The sequence below is a fragment of the Patella vulgata genome, chromosome 2 (assembly GCF_932274485.2).
Source record: "Patella vulgata chromosome 2, xgPatVulg1.2, whole genome shotgun sequence".
Taxonomy (NCBI): domain Eukaryota; kingdom Metazoa; phylum Mollusca; class Gastropoda; family Patellidae; genus Patella; species Patella vulgata.
The window spans coordinates 55,918,652-55,937,152 of NC_065880.2; the positions used below are offsets into that span (position 1 = coordinate 55,918,652).

An 18,501-nucleotide genomic window follows, 5' to 3' on the forward strand; every position below is an offset into this window, starting at 1 on the left:
AACGCGTTTGCGGAAGTTAAATTTTCAAAATTTTCTCCCAACGGTCCCGTCTCCGTGGACTGTAAACGATTGATCTTTTGATTGGAATTCGAGTCAGCCATCTTAATTAGCCTATATATAAGACCACTTCGAAGTTGCTTTGTTCATGGGCTGAAATGGCAGAAAAACGTGTTTGCAGCCGTCAAATATTCCAAAATTATCTTGGGGGGGGAGGGGGATCCACACAAGGTAAGCTCCGATTCTTCGCCTCTCGAGGAAGACCGCACCGCTGTCTGTAAACTCTAAATTTTTTCGGGCATTTCGGGTTCCTGCCCCCCTAACTGTCATCGAGCCCGTACGCCTATGGCCTTTGCCCCCTTAACCTTGGACTTTGCCCCAGCTTTGCCCCTCCAACCACCGACGGCTGGCGCCGCCACTGTGATTTGATCGGCTTCTGCCATAGACTGGACCGAGGAAATGGGAATCAGACACGTCGGAGCTGAGGTAGTTTTTGTTTGCCAAAGGCTTTTGGAATGTCAGCAGACTGATTGACATGGAGCATCTTATTGATTGCAGTGAAATAAACATTAAACAAATTATATTTTTGATATTTATTTCACACAGATATAATTTGTCTGGTATTTGTATCCATGATAAAGACTGTTTAATTTTATTAAGAAATGGTTTAATAACATCTGACAAAATTCAACAGTTACAATTCATGTAACTGACACATTGGTTAACAAGCGAAATGTTTTGGGTTTATTTTTGATTACGAGTATTGTTAATCAGTTTCTAATTTGGTGCATCATACCTATTAGAAAATGAAGCAGTACTCAGAATAACACTGACAGGTAAAGTCGCGCCATTTCAAATTATTATGCAGTTTTGTTGGAAATCGACCAGGGATCATGAAAATTTAACTATTTATTGGTGATAAAAATAAACTGTGGTAAGACTGTTTCCCCTTGTCTGTCTTTTGTGGTAATTCTTTCTTTTTGCCCCCCCCCCACCTTTAGCATGCCCACTTTTGTTGACTTTTTTCTAGAATCGTAGAATAGTGTTTGAATTTACATTTTCTAGCAGATTTCTTTGAATATTCGTGATTTTAATGCGGAAGGATCAAGAGCTAAACACACACAAATTAAGGAAAATGACGAAGTAACTGCCTTAAATATATTTGTCTGTAAAAGTTCAAAAAGTTGTTTTTAAAAAATAAGAAATGACATGGATTTAATTAGCACTAATAGAGTTATTTCCCTTTTAGACGGTTTAAGAGACAAGAAATTGCTGGGGGGGGGGGGGGCAATGAAATTGATTTTTGTGGTCTCTCCCAAGACTTCGCTGTTTGACTTGATACTGGGTTGGGCGAGGTACGGTACTTTATTGTTTTAGTTATAAAAAAGACACCCCTCGATCTAGACATTTTTGCAAGAAAAATTTTATACATGCATAATTACTAGAATGTCCATTGTATGAAAATTTACGTACCGTTTACATATACCCAACATTTACGGATAATTATCTACCCTATTCTCTAGAAAATCTATTTAACCCACCAAAAACAGTTTCAAAATCAGTTAGTGCTTTTGAATTTCATGCAATGAATCTAAGAACATAAATTGTGTAGCGCTACATGTACATGTATCACTACATATACCTTTCTGTATCAAAATTATTATCTAGATTTCCATGTATTGATATATTTTATTCCACGTTTTATTAATCGATTCATGTAATGCTTCTAGCATTCCTATATCATATTTCCATGTCAAAACCTATACTAAGTCTTTCTGTTATTTATGTATTTATTATATTTATACACATCCATCATGCTTGTGTTGAAAGTCGTGTCATTATCAGACCAGTTTGTGGTAAATATGTATTCTGAGATGATTATCATACTGTTTGTCCTGTTAGTAAATGTGTAATTATGTAAAATTATCATTTGTCTTGTTTGTAAATACATGTATATATCTATTATCTGTTATACTATATCTTTATATACATGTTCATATTGTATGCCGTCCTTAATGGATGTCTTGATACAATAAAATCTTATCTATCTTATCTTATCTTAATGTATAACCATAAAGTTGACCAAAGCAGTAGGGCCAAATAAAGCTTGTATCCTGGCTGAAAAGTCACTGGAACCCATGCATGAACAGTGAACAGGAGGCATATTCCGGAAGTCACACTTACACGCTTACACAAATGTCAGTATACTTGCATTTATCTGGCACAAAACTTGTGTAAGTATATAGTAATGATTTATGCCATTGATAATATCAGTTATTTTGTTGAAGAGCACACAGTACGAATGTTGTGAAATGAGACCCTTATGAAAACTGGTAACCAAATAGATACATAACTGGTGGTGGGTTTTTTTTACTGGAGTTCCATATAAGGAACCGAGTTAAACATTTTAATTGAAAAGTAATAGTTTGTTATTTTTGGGCTTAGAAGCTTATATTATATTATTATCTGTAATATCTGTGGATGAAATAGGTTTACTTGTGTGTGGTCTGAATCCGAAATGGTTTATCATTACCCCCCCTTCCAACTCACCTCTTCATATTAGAGATCAAGAAGATTGATATTGGGCAATATGGCTACTCCAGGACTTCCTCCGTTACCCCCAGCACTAAAAGCTATTCAACACTATTTAAAAACAGCAACAGAACATGAACAACGCGATCAAGTCGTGGCATATTATTGTAAGAACTATACTTATAATCTTTTTCTTGTATTCATTTGCATTTTCAGTGATTATTTCGTTAAAGTAGCTATCATCCAAAGTCTTCGACATTTAAAACACGAATTATTTGACTTTTCAATTTAAATCAACATTGATGTTGTGATCTTACTGGGAAAAGATGGACTTCTGATATCCAATTTTTAAGACAAAATAAACATTTTACCAGCGCCATTTGTAACACGGGACTCGAAGATCGAGGCTAGACATATTCCACAAGTCATGTCAAATGGTGACACCATATAAATATTCTTTAATCTTATCTGGAGAGCATGCGCAATAAATACTATCGGTGTAGACTGAAATAACAAGACGCTAAAAATTGCCATTCGATTGAGACTTTTGGCCAAACATAACTGATTTGAAATTAGGGTAAAAACAGAAACGACTGAATGTAAATCAGTTTATATACATAACACATTCATATTACATTACAATATGCGTTGCGACCCATTTGTGTCAATTTCTAGATCCCAAATTTAAATATTAGCGACATAGCTATCACTATAGCTATCTTCTGATGATTTTTTTTTTTTTTTTTAAACAATATTTTATTGAATATTAGGATTAGGAAACAGGCAAAGCCTATATAATCCCTCTCCCATGATGCAAGCGACAATTTCTTTTGTTTGTTGACAAAAAAAACCAAAAACAATATGGCTATTTATACTGACCCCTAACAATCTGAGTAAAACACATTTCCTATTTCGATTCATTTTTATTGTTCAAAATTTCGTTTTACTTGTCTTTAGGATCTCGAAGAGTTGTTATATAAGGCCGCGGTAAATTAATTGTTTGTTTCTCATGACCCGCCCGCATGTCTGTTTTCATCCGTAATAATTACGCACTTCCATAATTATTTGGTCAAATTTAGTGAGGTCCAAAATTTGTCCATTAAAACTATATTTGTTTGCCTTTAAATATGAACAATGAATTGACGCATTAAACTCCACTATTTATCGATGAACATGACACTGTAAGTGATAAGTAAAGTAGGCTAGAATGTGAAAAAATGCACAGAGTCCATCCGTAAAACCGGAAGTGATAAAGCCGTATAATATCTGTCATCCATACGGTATACCAAGGAATGGTAGCTACAACATTCACCAAAGACCACATATATACTCTATAAGGCACTTGTCATTTGTAATAAAATTCACAGAAAGATATAAATGTCTTTTAATTCCTGCTAAATTATTTTATTTACGTGACTAGCAACCAAAGGTCCCGGAACTGTAGCCATGAGATAGCCTCGATCATGACATGAGATATCGACTGGTTGACACTGCTTCACGCCTTTCACGATATTTCTATTAACAACACTATATAAACAGTCTCAAAAGGACACAAAGATACAAATAAATGTAATCAGTTTAATTAAGATAGACAAAATAATAAAAGTATTTATATTATCATGATGCCATGTGCCGATGATGGGTTCAAAGTTGAAGCGTAAACATACGGGCTATTGCCATAGCATTGGTACTATCTTCCTTCACGGCTAGAGAAACGACCACATGTGTAGTAAATTCTTTAACTGGCCTGTTAAATAATCTAACTTATTTTGTATTTAAAAATCCAAGGGTATGCTTTTAATTATTTATGTCAGAACAAATCATCAACCAGTTTGGAACAGGTCATTTCGTAGCCTATCAATGTAAGGACGGATAAAGAAATGAAATGCCACGAATAAATGAATTAACGAACCATTAACTTAGAAGCGTATCACTAATAATTTAGACCTATTACATGTATTATGATCAAGTCTTCCGATGCCCAGCTATTGTGCAACCGATATTTTAATCTATAAAAATATTTAATAAATGTGAATAAATTGCGGACACTGGTTAACATTGGTTTTTCAACAACCAAGTAACTGACATTAGTTATTGCTGAAATAGAAACAGCATTTAAGCTAAAAAAAAAGTTAAATTTCATCTCAATGATTACCGCATGTAGCGTGTATATTTCACAAACTCAGGTCATGAGAAACTGACAATTAATTAACCGCGGCCTCACCTGTGTTCTGGTTGATGTGAGGGATTAACCAATAAAACGGTCTGTTGCGGCAAGTTCTTGGCATGCAATGCACGGAACTGTGGGTATCCTACTAGAAACATAAACACTGATTGGTTAATCAAATGCCTGACGTCAAAAGCCGCTCGTATGACCCATGACTTGACCTCCCACTACAACTGGTTAGATCTTCATAAAGTAGAGGACATCGAAAGTATAAAAAAACGAAACGAAATATATAGATCTGTATTTTAATCAGAGTCACCCGTAATCCAATATTGGTGGGCTATTTTTATGGCACTTCCCATCGACAGTTGCGCATGCGCATTGAGAAAATGTTGAACTTTGAGAATTTTATTCCCATAAGTGCCTTAGGCAAACCAAGTTCGGCACTTCCTATTTGTTTATTGAGGCCGAAAGACCCTCAAAACTATCAAACTTCCGACCAACAGCCAGATCAGGCATTTTCTGGAATATGGAAAACCAAGTGCGCATGCCTACTGATAAGGTTATTATAGACGTCATATATGTCATAGGGATTACGGGTCCGTAAAAGTTCAACATTTTCCTGATGCGCATGCGCAACGGGAAATGCCATAAAAATAACCTACCATTATTAGATTACGGGTCCGTAAAAATAGCCATTTTGAAAAAAATAAAGAGGAACCAACGAACACAAGCCGACAGTAAACAGGTTCCCTCCACAAGCTATTTTCCATCCCATAATCAATTCCAAGCTATGCAATCATACTTTTGTACAGGAAAATAACAAATACAGTAGAATCTGTTAATTCAACAGCCACTCCATGTTCCTGAAGCAACGACCAAGAGTATTACAACATCTAGACATCTCCCTTTACCTCAGACGTGTGAACAGTAGCATTCAATCAGAGGTTGTGACACAAACACACTCAAATCAAATATGGCGACCTCCATGGAAACATTGACATTGAACGAACCTTGAACTTTGCCACTTGATTATCACAGGTAGACATTTTGGCTGGAAAGCGCGAGACTTGGTATTCGTGATGATCAAGGAATGTGATAGGCTTTCAGATTGGGTCAGTACCCAATTGAAATTAGTGCCGAAATATGTGGGGTATTACGTTAAGGGCTTGATAAGATGTACGGAATTAAAGTGAGATCAAGCTTTCTATTGAAGGTGCAGCCACTCAAGCTGTCTCAAGGAAGTTCTCATGACAGGCCACATTTAATGGGAGTGACCTCTTAATAAAATCTCAGTGTTTGTTAGTGCTGACATCAAGTAAAATTTAACACTTTGATGCATTGAGAGCGAACATTGATACTTGCATCGGTAAATTTGGCAGTCACTAAAACCCGCTTTTGGAACAAAAATTCTGACTCAAATCCCTGATATAAATTCTGTAAACAGGGTCATTTTGTACCAACATTAATATTACCAGTACTGCCTACCTTTGTTATGTATTCGATAATATTTATCCATTTTTGTGAAGAAAATCCAATAATTTTTTTTTTTAAAAGCTATCGCTGAAATTGTCAGAGATTTTCAGGGGGTGTAACTACCTATGTACATGTAATATAGGGGACACTAAAACTTACGTTATGAAAACAAAGCGGCAATGGAAAATAGATACTAACTAGATGATTGTGACAAAACTCAGCTTTGTCTGTACATTCAATCAATATCAAACAATGTTTTGTTATGTGTGAAGACAATTATCAGGGTTTGTAATTTAATAAAAAAACAAAAGATTAATAAACAGATAATCCCTAATTGATTGTTATTTTCACGGTTCTTTTTACCTTATCGGTGGGGAGTCCGATAATTAATTAACTGTTATTCATGGGATTGGCGGAGGCGCTTCGACAGGATGGTGTCAACAGTGGCCATTGAATTAGCAATGTTTTGATAAATTTATAACTAAAACAGTGACCGCTGGCCACTTAAGAGGAGTGATCATTTACCGGTATTAATGAGATGAAACCAAAGAATTTCAATTGGGTGAATTTATTGTGACCGCTTACAAGGAGACGTCGCTGATATGGAGTGGCTGCTCATACAGATTTTACTGTAATATGATAGTTATCAAGACAAACATTCTGTACCATACCTGTTTCTCTTTCATTTTCTCCAATATCAACGCTGTTCGGCCCAAAAATTATTACTTGCCTGTTCACTAGGATCATTATACTTTGTAAGAATACCCACTTAAAAATATGAAATGATGATAAAATAAATTCAAAGATTACACCATTAAAGGAGCTAAATCGGTAATATTTGGGACCTAGAAATTGACACAAATGGGTCGCAACGCATATAATGTGTAATATGAATGCATATAAACTGATTTACATTGAATCGTTTCTGTTTTTACTCTAATTTCAAATCAGTTATATTCGGCGAAATACGCCAGAAATCTCAATCGAATGGCAATCTCTAGCATCTGGTTATTCCAGTCGATATAGTATTTATTAAGCATGCTTTTCAGATAAGAATGACGTCACGGTTTGACATGACTTGTGGAATATGTCTAGCCTCATTCTTCGAGTCCCTATTTACAAATGGGACTGAAACACATTATTGTACACGATTCTTGTACCAATAGTAAAATGTTTATTTTGTCTTAAATATTGGATATCAGAAGCCGATCTTTTTCCGGTAAGATCACAACATCAATGTTGATTTAAATTGACAAATAATTTGTGTTTTCAATGTTGAAGACTTTGGATGATATTGAGTTAGAGACTTAGCTACTTTAAACCTCTATAGAATTTTTTTGACTAATCTTGAATCTATGTACGTTACATGTATGTGTAGAAAAGTTTAAAATAGTAAATTAACTTTAAAAAAATCTAATTTTGTATATGCATTTTTGTTATATTCTAGGTCAGTTATATGCAATGCAAAAAGGGATGACCATTGACAGAAAGTCACCAGATTGTAAACATTTTCTGGTGTCCTTGATGGATTTACTTGAAAAGGTACTTGATTTTTTTTCAACTTTTAAGACCATATTTTGTTACATATTTTATGCAGTCCACTAAAAATGCCCTCTGTATAAATTAAATTTTAAATAGGTTTTTTCTTATAAAAAGCTGTTTTTATAAAAAGCTCAACTCTGGTGATAGTCATGTCATTGAATCTTTGCTTTAAAAAGCATATTATGAATAAATTTGTTACTTTATCCTTTCAGAAAAAACAACAGTTAATAGATAACGAAGCTGTACATAATGAAATGGTTGGTCAAGCTCATGTGGAGAATTATGCTCTAAAAGTTTTCCTATTTGCTGATAATGAAGATAGGGCTGGGCGATTTAGCAAGTTAGTATCACCCAGGTTTTCGTTACTAAATGTGTGAACATTTTAAATGCCATCATGGGTCAATGAGCAATGAGTTGCCTTATTTTTACCACTCATGCTTACATATTCAGTTTGATTTTACTGATTTGTGACTATCTAATTCATTCTATAGAAGCAACATGTATAGACTTGTTTTAATTGTATTTCTGAAAAGGGGAAGGGGAGTACGATTTTAAATCTTAAAATAGTTGGTTGTTTTTCTTTTTAATTTCAGAAATGTTGTGAAATCTTTTTATACAGCAGGCATGCTATTTGATGTACTTACAAATTTTGGAGAGCTTTCTGATGATGTATGTCTTTTTACTTGATTTTATTGAGAACTACCCAAAATGATTTATTCTTGTGTTTTTTAAGTCACCCCTGTCTGTCCGTCCATCGGTCCATCCACCATTGTTTGTGGATACTCTATAGGTCACAATTCTTATCCGATTTTGACGAAACTTGAAGTATAGGTTTATCTCCAAATGATCTCGGTTCCTTTCGATATTGGCATGTATCGGATCGAAATTTCATGGATTATGGCCCCTGATTGTACGAAAAATCACCTTTTTAGCTTGTGGACACTCTAGAGGTCACAATTTTCATCTGATTTTGATGAAACTTGAAATGCATGTGGGCGTATCTTGCCTGGCAGCTGCTGGTTTGTTTACAAATAATATATTTTTTGTGACCCTTATTATAAACAATAATAAACTCTTTTAAAGAGTTTTATTTCGATTTGAATGAACATGTTAATATACAACTGTTATTGAATGAAGATAATAAAGTGGTAAATTTTAATGCAGGTTGAGAAAAACAGAAAATATGCCAAATGGAAGGCAGCTTATATTCATCGTTGTTTAAAGAATGGTGAAACACCAACTCCAGGTCCTTTACCAGAAGAAGGGGATGATGGTAAGTTTAGTTTGTTTTTCTACCCCCGTAGAAAGGTCCTGGACATTAAATTAAGTGTAACATGCTTAAGTTTTTCAACAGCTCACTTAATGCAGAACAGTAGGAAATTAAATCCCGGTTTTATTTCAGTTTATTTTTTAGAAGAGTCATCTTACTCATATTATTATAAATTTGTTGTTATTATACGCCCACATTTTCATGTGGACATATTATGCGGTCGCCCCTGTTGGTCTGTCCGTCCACAATTTGTTTGTGGACACTCTACAGGTCACAATTTTTATCCGATTTCAACGAAACTTGAAATATAGGTCTATCTTCCTAAGATCTTGGTTCCTTTCGATACTGGCATATATCGGACCTTAACTTCATCGATTGTGGCCCCTGATTGTACTAAAAATCGCGTCTTTAGCTTGTGGACACTCTAGAGGTCACAATTTTGATCCGATTTTGATGAAACTTGAAATGCATGTTTATAACCCAAAGATCTTGGTCGAAAAATCGCATTTTTAGCTTGTGGATTCTCTAGAGGTCACAATTTTTTTTTCCGATTTTAAAAACCGTTTAGATCACCATTCCAACATAATGAAGGTTGAATTGGAATTTCGCGAAAATAGAAATGAAACTGTCTGGCAAAATGGCTGCTCTTTGTATGCAAATTGTATATAAGTATGTAATTCAAAGGAAATGAAATGAAATGGGGTTTAACGTCCTACTGTTCTGCTCCTATACTGGGCTAATGAAGACGGGCATACGCCATACAGTGTGCTATGAGGGAAATTTTGCCTGGGCAGCGGCACTATCGCCTACTCTTATATCGAATTCCAACTGCCAAGGGATCTTTTATGTGCATTCCAATGTAAACACGGGACCTCAGGGTTTTTTTTCGTATCATCCGAAAGACTGGACAGCTGTCCTTGTCAGGCCCTCCGTTCTGCACCACTGACAAGGGGAAACCATGCCGTAAAATCCTGATGAACTTTCTCGGCCAATGCATAATTCAAAGGTTATGGACCCTCTAGAGGTCACAATTTTTATCCAATTTTTATACGCCCACATTGAAATGTGGTCGTATATTGTCGGCGCCTCCATCCGTCGATCCGGCGTCCACAATTGCTTGTGGATGCTCTAGAGGCCAAAGTTAATATCCGATTGACTTTACACAGTGTTTTAGGTCATGAGTCGAAGAAGCCTATTGATTTTCAGCGATTTCGAATAATTACTGCCAGAATTATGGCCCTTGATTACTTTGAAAAATCTTGTGGATGCTCTAGAGGTCAAAGTTAATATTCGATTGACCTTAAATTTATACACAGTGCTTAAGGTCATGAGACGAAGAATCCTATTGATTTTCAGCGATTTCCGATAATTACTGCCAGAGTTATGACCCTTGATCACTTTGAAAAATCTTTTGGACACACTAGAGGCCAAAGTTAATATCCGATTGACTTTAAATTTATACACCGTGTTTAAGGTCATGAGACGAAGAAGCCCATTGATTTTCAGTGATTTCCGATAATTACTGTCAGAGTTGTGGCCCTTGATCACTTTGAAAAATCCTGTGGACGCTCTAGGTCAAAGTTAATGTCCGATTGACCGTAAATTTATACACAGTGTTTAAGGTCATGAGAGGAAGAATCCTATTGATTTTCAGCAATTTCTGATAATTACTGCCAGAATTATGGCCCTTGATCACTTTGAAAAATCTTGTGGATGCTCTAGAGGTCAAAGTTAATATCTGATTGACCTTAAATTTATACACAGTGCTTGAGATCATGAGACGAAGAAGCCTATTGATTTTCAGCGATTTTTGATAATTACTGCCAGAGTTATGGCCCTTGATCACTTTGAAAAATCTATTGGACGCTCTAGAGGCCAAAGTTAATATCCGATTGCCTTTAAATTTATACACAGTGTTTAAGGTCATGAGACGAAGAAGCCTATTGATTTTCAGCGATTTCCGATAATTACTGTCAAAGTTATGACCCTTGATCACTTTGTGACGCTCTAAAGGCTAAAGTTATCATCCGATTGACTTCAGATTGATACAGAGTTTAAGATCTTGGGACGAACAAGTATATTGATTTTCAATGAATTTTTATACGCCCACATGGAAATGTGGTCGTATATTGTCGTCGCCCCTGGCCGTCTGTCCGTCCGTCCATCGTCCACAATTTCTTGTGAACACTCTACAGACTACATTTATCATCTGATTGTTTTGAAATTGATATATGTTGTTTGCATTAGTGAGATGAAGAAGCCTATTTAATTTCAATAACTTCCGTTAATGTCTTCTGGAGTTATGGCCCTTGTTTCACTTTGTTGCACCTTGTGAACGCTCTAACGACAAAAGTTATCAACCGATCTGTATGAAATTTATATGCATCATTTAAATTAGTAAAACAAAAAAGCCTTTTGAATTTCCGCAATTTCCGTTAATTAGATCTAGAGTTATGGCCCTTGTTTCACTTTGTTGAATGTTGTGAACCCTCTAATGACAACCTTTATCATCCGATCTGTTTGAAATTGATATGCATCATTTAAGTTAGTGAAACGAAAAAGCCTATTGAATTTCAGCAATTTCCATTAATTATGCTGTGAGTTATGGCCCTTGTTTCACTTTATTGTACCTTGTGAATGTTCTAATGACAAAAGTTATTATCCGATCTGTATGAAATTTATATGTATCGTTTAAATTAGAAAAACGAACAAGCCTATTGAGTTTCAGCAAATTTCCGTTGATTACATCTAGAGTTATGGCCCTTGTTTAGCCTTGTTGAATCTTGTAAACGCTTGAATGACAAAAGTTATCACTTAATCTGTATGAAATTCATATGCATCATTTAAATTAGTGAAATGAAGAAGCCTATTGAATGTCAGCAATTTCCGTCAATTACCAGTCCTTCACGTTTATAAAATTGTGCGGAAGCCATAAAAAGCTCCCGATATCTTGAATATATGCAATTTAAAAGTAAACAAAAACTGAAAGTAGTTTATTAATCTCAATATTTAGGAGAGCGATTTAGCTAATTTGCAGGAGTCTTTAAACGTGAAGGACTGAATTACTTCTAGAGTTATAACCCTTGTTTTACTTAGATGAACTTTGTGAACGTTTGAACAACAAAAGTTATCATCCGATCTGTATGAAATTTATATGCATTATTTGAATTATTAAAATGAAAAAGCCTGTCGAATTTCAACAATTTCTGTAGATTACTTCCAGAGTTCCGGCCCTTGTTTTAGTTTTCAGAACCTTGTGAACCCTCAAACGATGAAAATTATAATGTCATCTGTATGAAATTGTCTATTAAATTCCCCTAATTACCTACAAAAGAATAAATATGCGACAACCCTTGTCGACTGCTCGGACGATTTAGCTGCTGTGGGCGTATGTTTTGTTGCCTGGCAACCTATCTTTCATTATCAAGTCAATATATATTTTATAGAACTATTCTATGAGTTATTTGGTTTTAATAATTCATGTGATTTATTAGATAAATATATTCTTTAGCATCAGGTGGTTCAAATTATGATGATCATGTGCCACAACAGGGAGGTGGCATGATGCCACAATCCGGGCCATCTGCATCTGGTGGTTTGAATTTACCTGGACCATCACAGTATCCTATGGATGGTAGTATGTATAATCCTGGTGCTGGATCGTACGCTCCTCCAACTACTCCACAAGAAGTACCTAGAGCTGTTCATGCACCTGTTAATCCACCTATTCAACCTAATGTCAATTCACAATGGGCACCTCCACCTAACCCAGGTAAACACTTCAGTAAAATCAACAATTACTTAAAAATAGTATATTCACCCAAACAATCACCCACATCTTCTGTCTTGTGAGGTATCAATATGTTTCTTAAAAAGACATATTATGTCCTTATTCCTGTCTATCTAGATCTATTTGGCTAATTCTAAGTGAGAAGATATTTGAACCCACCAAAAAAAACCCAAATGGTTTTTGAAAATTACCCAAAAAAGACTTTGTCTGTGAAGAAAAACAGCTTTATGGATTTGAAAATACTGTTTTAAGTTATTAGCTACAAAGGAATATACTTTTTTCAGCTGGTGTGGAGTTGAATGCAACACAGTACCAAAAGGCTATGAAGTTATGTAAATATGCCAGCAGTGCTCTACAGTATGAAGATTCTAAAACGGCTATAGACAACCTTAGCAAAGCATTAAAATTACTAACAACAGGTTCTGAGTGATTGATAAGTTGTTAAAAGAGATATAAAAACTGTGATACAAAAGTCAACGGTATACTTTCTTCTAGTAGAGGAGACTTGTTCTTTTTTAAAAATATATTCAATAGTTTGACTGGGTAACAATTGAAACTCAATATGGCCATTTTATTTATGGATGAAACAAACAGTAAATTTAAAACTTAGTTCATATCATAATTGTCTTTCAATTTTCAGTCATTGAAAAATTATGAAGTTTGTAAAGCATATTTATTCAATCTTTCATTACTGGTAATATAAATAACTGATATCTTATAATGATAAACAGAAATTACAGATTGACTGTATTACATTTTATACTTCTGATTGAAAAAAAAAAATTGTCTAATATTTATAGTATTATTATTATCAGAACTGAAGAAATGCATGTGTTATATTACTGCACATACAATAGGCCTATTAATTCAAAGTATCTATGTTGAAAAAATCTTGAATCTCTGCTGTATCCTTTGTCAAATATTAACAGCAATTCTTTGTTAGACAAACAGAAAAATTATTCAGTGTACAGTATAAAAAACCAACCCTACTTGTTAAACTAAAAATCAGACAATCTGTATTATTTTTAATGAATACTAATATATTTATTATTAAAATCTGTATGTTCAAATTTAGAATTGGTGAAAATTGTGTAATTTTTGGTTGGATACACCTGTATGAATGAATGCTGTAATCATCCTTGGTATCCCCAGTGGTATATTTATCAATGATATCACTGGGGATATTGAGGGTGTTATATAATATTCTTATTCATCTTTCTCAGAAGGGAGCTGTTAACTTTTAAGGCAGCAGTCAACTATAATTTAAGAGTTATGTTTGCTATATGTTTCAGTGCCTATCCTAATTATTCACATTCTGATTATAAATCACACTTAATCTGTATCCTGTTATTCCAATTATTGTTACATCTGTATATCTATTGAGGCAAACTAATGCATTGGTTAAATTATAAATGGATGGGCTAACAATATGGCTGAGAATATGTAATACCGTAGAGATAGTTATATATTGCATTCACTTGACCATGTTTATATTTAGGATTTAGATCAGACAAATATCAAACAACTCCTAGGCAGTTTGAATTTACAGATCATTAAAGATATATTATGGGAGATTAGATAAAGAACTGGCAGTTCTCACTATAATAGTTAAAAACTAGATATTGTAAAGGGAATTTGCTGAAAATTTCATTCAAATTGATCCACTCTGAACCGAGAATTTAGCGATTGAACTTTGGACCTAGCCTTGATCATCATTACTAAAGTTGGTACGATAAGATACATAGTCTCGTTTATCCATTTCTTGATTTAATCATGAATGAGCATAATCGAGTACATATCGCAGGCTGGCGATGACATCGAGAGTTGGTTATGGTCTGGATAAGTTAATTAATGTCAAATGGAAAGACCTGCAGTAGGCAGATTTAGCTCTTGCATAATGTATGTTTAAATTATATATCTTGCAATTAGATAAATCAGCCAAATCGGTGGTCGTTAAATGACCTCTGAAATATTTTGAATATTAACTCGTTAGAATAAACTGGATGGAGGCAAACCACCATATATATAGCAATTCTCTCTCTCCAATTTCTCCCCTTTTGAATGGCAATTTTTGTTGAATTTTGGGTCTAGAATTAAAGAGAGTTTGAATTCACATTTTCTGCTAGGGTTTGGTCAATATTCATGGTTTAGAGGTTGAAGGGTAACCAAGTTCATATATACAGCAGATATATATAATATGCTACTTCAAGTATGTGTAACTCAAAATTTCAGTGGTCAACCCTATACACTTTTGAGCAAAGACAATTCCATTCATTGCTATGTCTGTAGTGGAGAGACTTCAGCCCAACAAAAATTTGGGCAATAGTTAGAGCCGGGCAAAGAGACCAGAATTGCCATTAAATTTAATGAGGAAATTAATGGTGGTCTGCCTCCAGATGTATAATTATAGTTATCTCCCTTTGTTCCTAGTTATTTTATAATAGTACTGTCAGCTTTGATAAATGTTTTTATACTATTTTGTTATTGATATGTCACTGTTTGTTTTTGTATTATTAAGATGTAAATATATGAAATATTAATATACTGATGTTATATTGCAGATACGCTTTCCTGGATATTTCTTACAGCCTTCAAACTGACAAGGATCAGACCGAAAAAACAAAAGGTACAGAATGAACATAAGCTATTCCTAGAATTCTATTAATCTTGCATGGAATATTAAATAACATCCTTGTTTTATAGATAATCAATACAAGTAGCAGGTACAAGTAAGAAAGAAAACTTGTTGTAATTTGTGAGTGTGAAAATAGTGTTATCCATTAAGTTTTTCTATTATGTTAGAATCTATACAATAATGATTTTATGTTGAATGTATAGTTAATCAGTTAATGTACATTATTGGTCAATATATATATATACATATATATATGTATTTAAAAAATACATTATTAACATCTAATTTTATTGTTTGTGCTTATTATACAAATATCATGGCAAGGGGAAGTCAGCATTTTGTCGAGATTTCCCATATTAGTTGCGTTAGGGCTTTTCACTTAAATTTGAAAAATTAAATTATGAAACAAATTAGACAGTATGTATTTTGTAATTTAATCTAAGTAATGGTAAAATTTAAATCACCAAGTTCTTGTACCCGTTTTTGTTCGAAGGATCCCATGCAGACAACAAGGTGTTTTCTACAGGCCAATGGTCGGGAAACTATGCTCTAGATGCTACCCCACACTATGATTATTTCTATCTCTACAGTAAGGCGAGTTGTATTCAGGCCTACATCTATCTCTTCCTCTGTGAAACATACATGTATCTTAATATTGATATGAATTCTATTTGGGACTTTACTGGTCTGTATTTCAATGACAAACTGAACAAGCCATCGCTGAAGCTGATGTCCGGCCAATTGAAAAAGTGATTAATATAGATAACACAAAATTTTTAATTACATATTTATCTTTTAATAAAGCATCGATAATTTTGCTTATCAGTGCCCAATGTGAGCATTCTCACTCAATTAGTATCAAAGTTGTCGAGCTCAAAAGTCTCGACCAATCAAATTGCTCATCAATGAACTTAGTCATGGTAATGATGTACTGAAACTATACTCTGAGTTTGATGTAATGAAACTATACACCAAGTTTCACCATTCTCAATCAATTAGAATCAAAGTTTAATGTCCCAAAACAGCCAGGCAGGAATTGTTCATTATTGAACTTAGTCAAGGTACTGATGTAATGAAACTATAGCTAATGCGCATTATTGAACTTAGTCCAGGTATTGATGTAATGATATACAGCAAGTCTCACTCAATTAGAATCAAAGTTGTAGAGTTCCAAAGTCTCGACCAATTTAATTGCCTATCACTCAGCTTAACCTGAGCCGAAAATGCTCATTATCGAAATTAGTCAAGGCATTTTAACTCAATTTTGCACCATTCCGGGCAGTTGCTGCAATGGAATTAATGCCGACCACGGTTTATGGTAGGTCTAGACGTATATTATTATCACCCCCAAAAAAAGTTAGTCCGATATCCGTACCCAAATGGTTCAAATTGGCAAAAATCCAAAATGGCCGCCAGTTTTGACTGGAAAATGCCAATTTTTATCCACTTATTATAATATTATCGAGTTTTGTATCAAAATATGTCCTTTCGGGGTAGCTGAATCAATTTTGGTCTTCCTACATTTAATTGAAGGCCCTAGGACGCCCTTGGATCATTGTCGGACTTAGTCTATATATAACACTGTCACAATTTTTTCCTCATTTGTAAAAGTATGCTTGATAACGACCAGTGAATACTTGTCGATATAGTGATTGTTATCCATAGAACTGTGTTGTGTTATATTATGTTCAATCGCTAAATGCCATTCAAAGATTATAAGTTTTACTCTGTCCTAAATTCTCTGCCATTAAAATTGATATATCCGATCCTTATTGAACTTAGGCCAGGGATCTTAATTGGGTCATTATTCTCAGCCTCCAATACCCTTTATCTCTCCATCATTTTCGGAATGATGGTGGGCAGTTCATTATCAAATGGTTCACTGCATATCTGACAAAGAGGCGATACTGTATCCATCTGTCTCAACATTTGAATCATTTTGTGAAATAAATTTGCCACGTATGGAAATGGATTCAGTTACCCCGAAAACGTATATTTTGATACCAAACTGGATTATGTTATGATAATTGGGTGGAAATCGGAATTTACAAGCCAAAACCAGCGGCCGTTTGGGATTTTGGTCAATTTGACCCATTTGGGCACGGATTTCGGACTGTGACTTTTTGGGGGGATGATATTATACTTCTAGTCCGACCATAAACCGTGGTCAGCATTTCTATTGCAGCTACTTCTCACACTTATGCTATCTTGCCTGGACTATTTAATAGTTCCCTGCTTTCTTCGAAGGATATGGTGGCTGATTAGTATCATGTCGTTATGTCACACGACATCACAACATTTTAACCCGACATCACTACATTTTAACCCAATACGACATTTTCACCCAACTACACGACATTAAAAATGTATTGTCGCTTAAAAATGTACTGGCCGGTTAAAATGTCGTGATGCCGGGTTGTCTGCCATGCTCCTCTCAATAAGAAACACTGATCCTGGTGTTGGTCAAGGCAGTTCCCCGGGATTTCGCAGCATGGTTTCTTCCTGTCGGTAGTGCAGGATGGAGGACCATGTCTAGCTGTGTAGATGGGGCAAAAACACAAGCTCCCGTGTACACATTGGCGTGCACATAAAGAACCCTTCACATTTGGATTTCGATGAAGAAATGCCGCTGTCCATAGACAATTTCTGTCATCTATGCATTCAGTTTGAATCAATATTGATTTTATTATCTATTCGTGAAATTATGAGATCCTAATATCCAGTATTTAGCTAAGACACAGTGAACATTTTAAAATCAGTACACGGGTTGTGTACTCTCTGGTTTCGGGCGCCATTTGTATAGAACAAAAAAACAAACCATATACTAAGACAATGGGGAAGTAATTAGTAATGGCTGATTAACAAACGACAAAATAACAATAAAAGAACTTAGAATGGACTAAACAGTCGTAAACGACTGTCGTTCAATTTGGATTATTCACGTATTTCACCGAACATAATTGATTAGAAATGACAATAATTTTTCGAAAAATTGAATGGAAATCACTTTATATACACTCATATTACAATAATATTATGCATTTAGACCATTTTTATACGCCCACATTTTCATGTGGACGTATATTGTCGTC

General features: G+C 34.6%; 1 protein-coding gene across 2 annotated transcripts; it reads left to right on the top strand.

Moving 5' to 3' along the window:
* The first annotated feature begins 2,552 nt into the window (after nucleotides 1-2,552).
* On the top strand, nucleotides 2,553-15,819 carry LOC126811235 (vacuolar protein sorting-associated protein VTA1 homolog). Of its 2 annotated transcripts, XM_050536812.2 has the most exons (8): nucleotides 2,553-2,696; nucleotides 7,620-7,714; nucleotides 7,927-8,054; nucleotides 8,308-8,383; nucleotides 8,879-8,987; nucleotides 12,496-12,756; nucleotides 13,059-13,253; nucleotides 15,336-15,819. In XM_050536812.2, exons 1-7 carry the CDS (start codon nucleotides 2,588-2,590, stop codon nucleotides 13,202-13,204), a joined length of 924 nt encoding a protein of 307 aa, XP_050392769.1. In that variant the 5' UTR covers nucleotides 2,553-2,587; the 3' UTR covers nucleotides 13,205-13,253; nucleotides 15,336-15,819. The 2 variants fall into 2 exon arrangements, with proteins under 2 accessions (XP_050392769.1, XP_050392768.1); XM_050536811.2 differs by having other exon boundaries at nucleotides 13,059-15,819.
* Nucleotides 15,820-18,501: the final 2,682 nt, after the last annotated feature.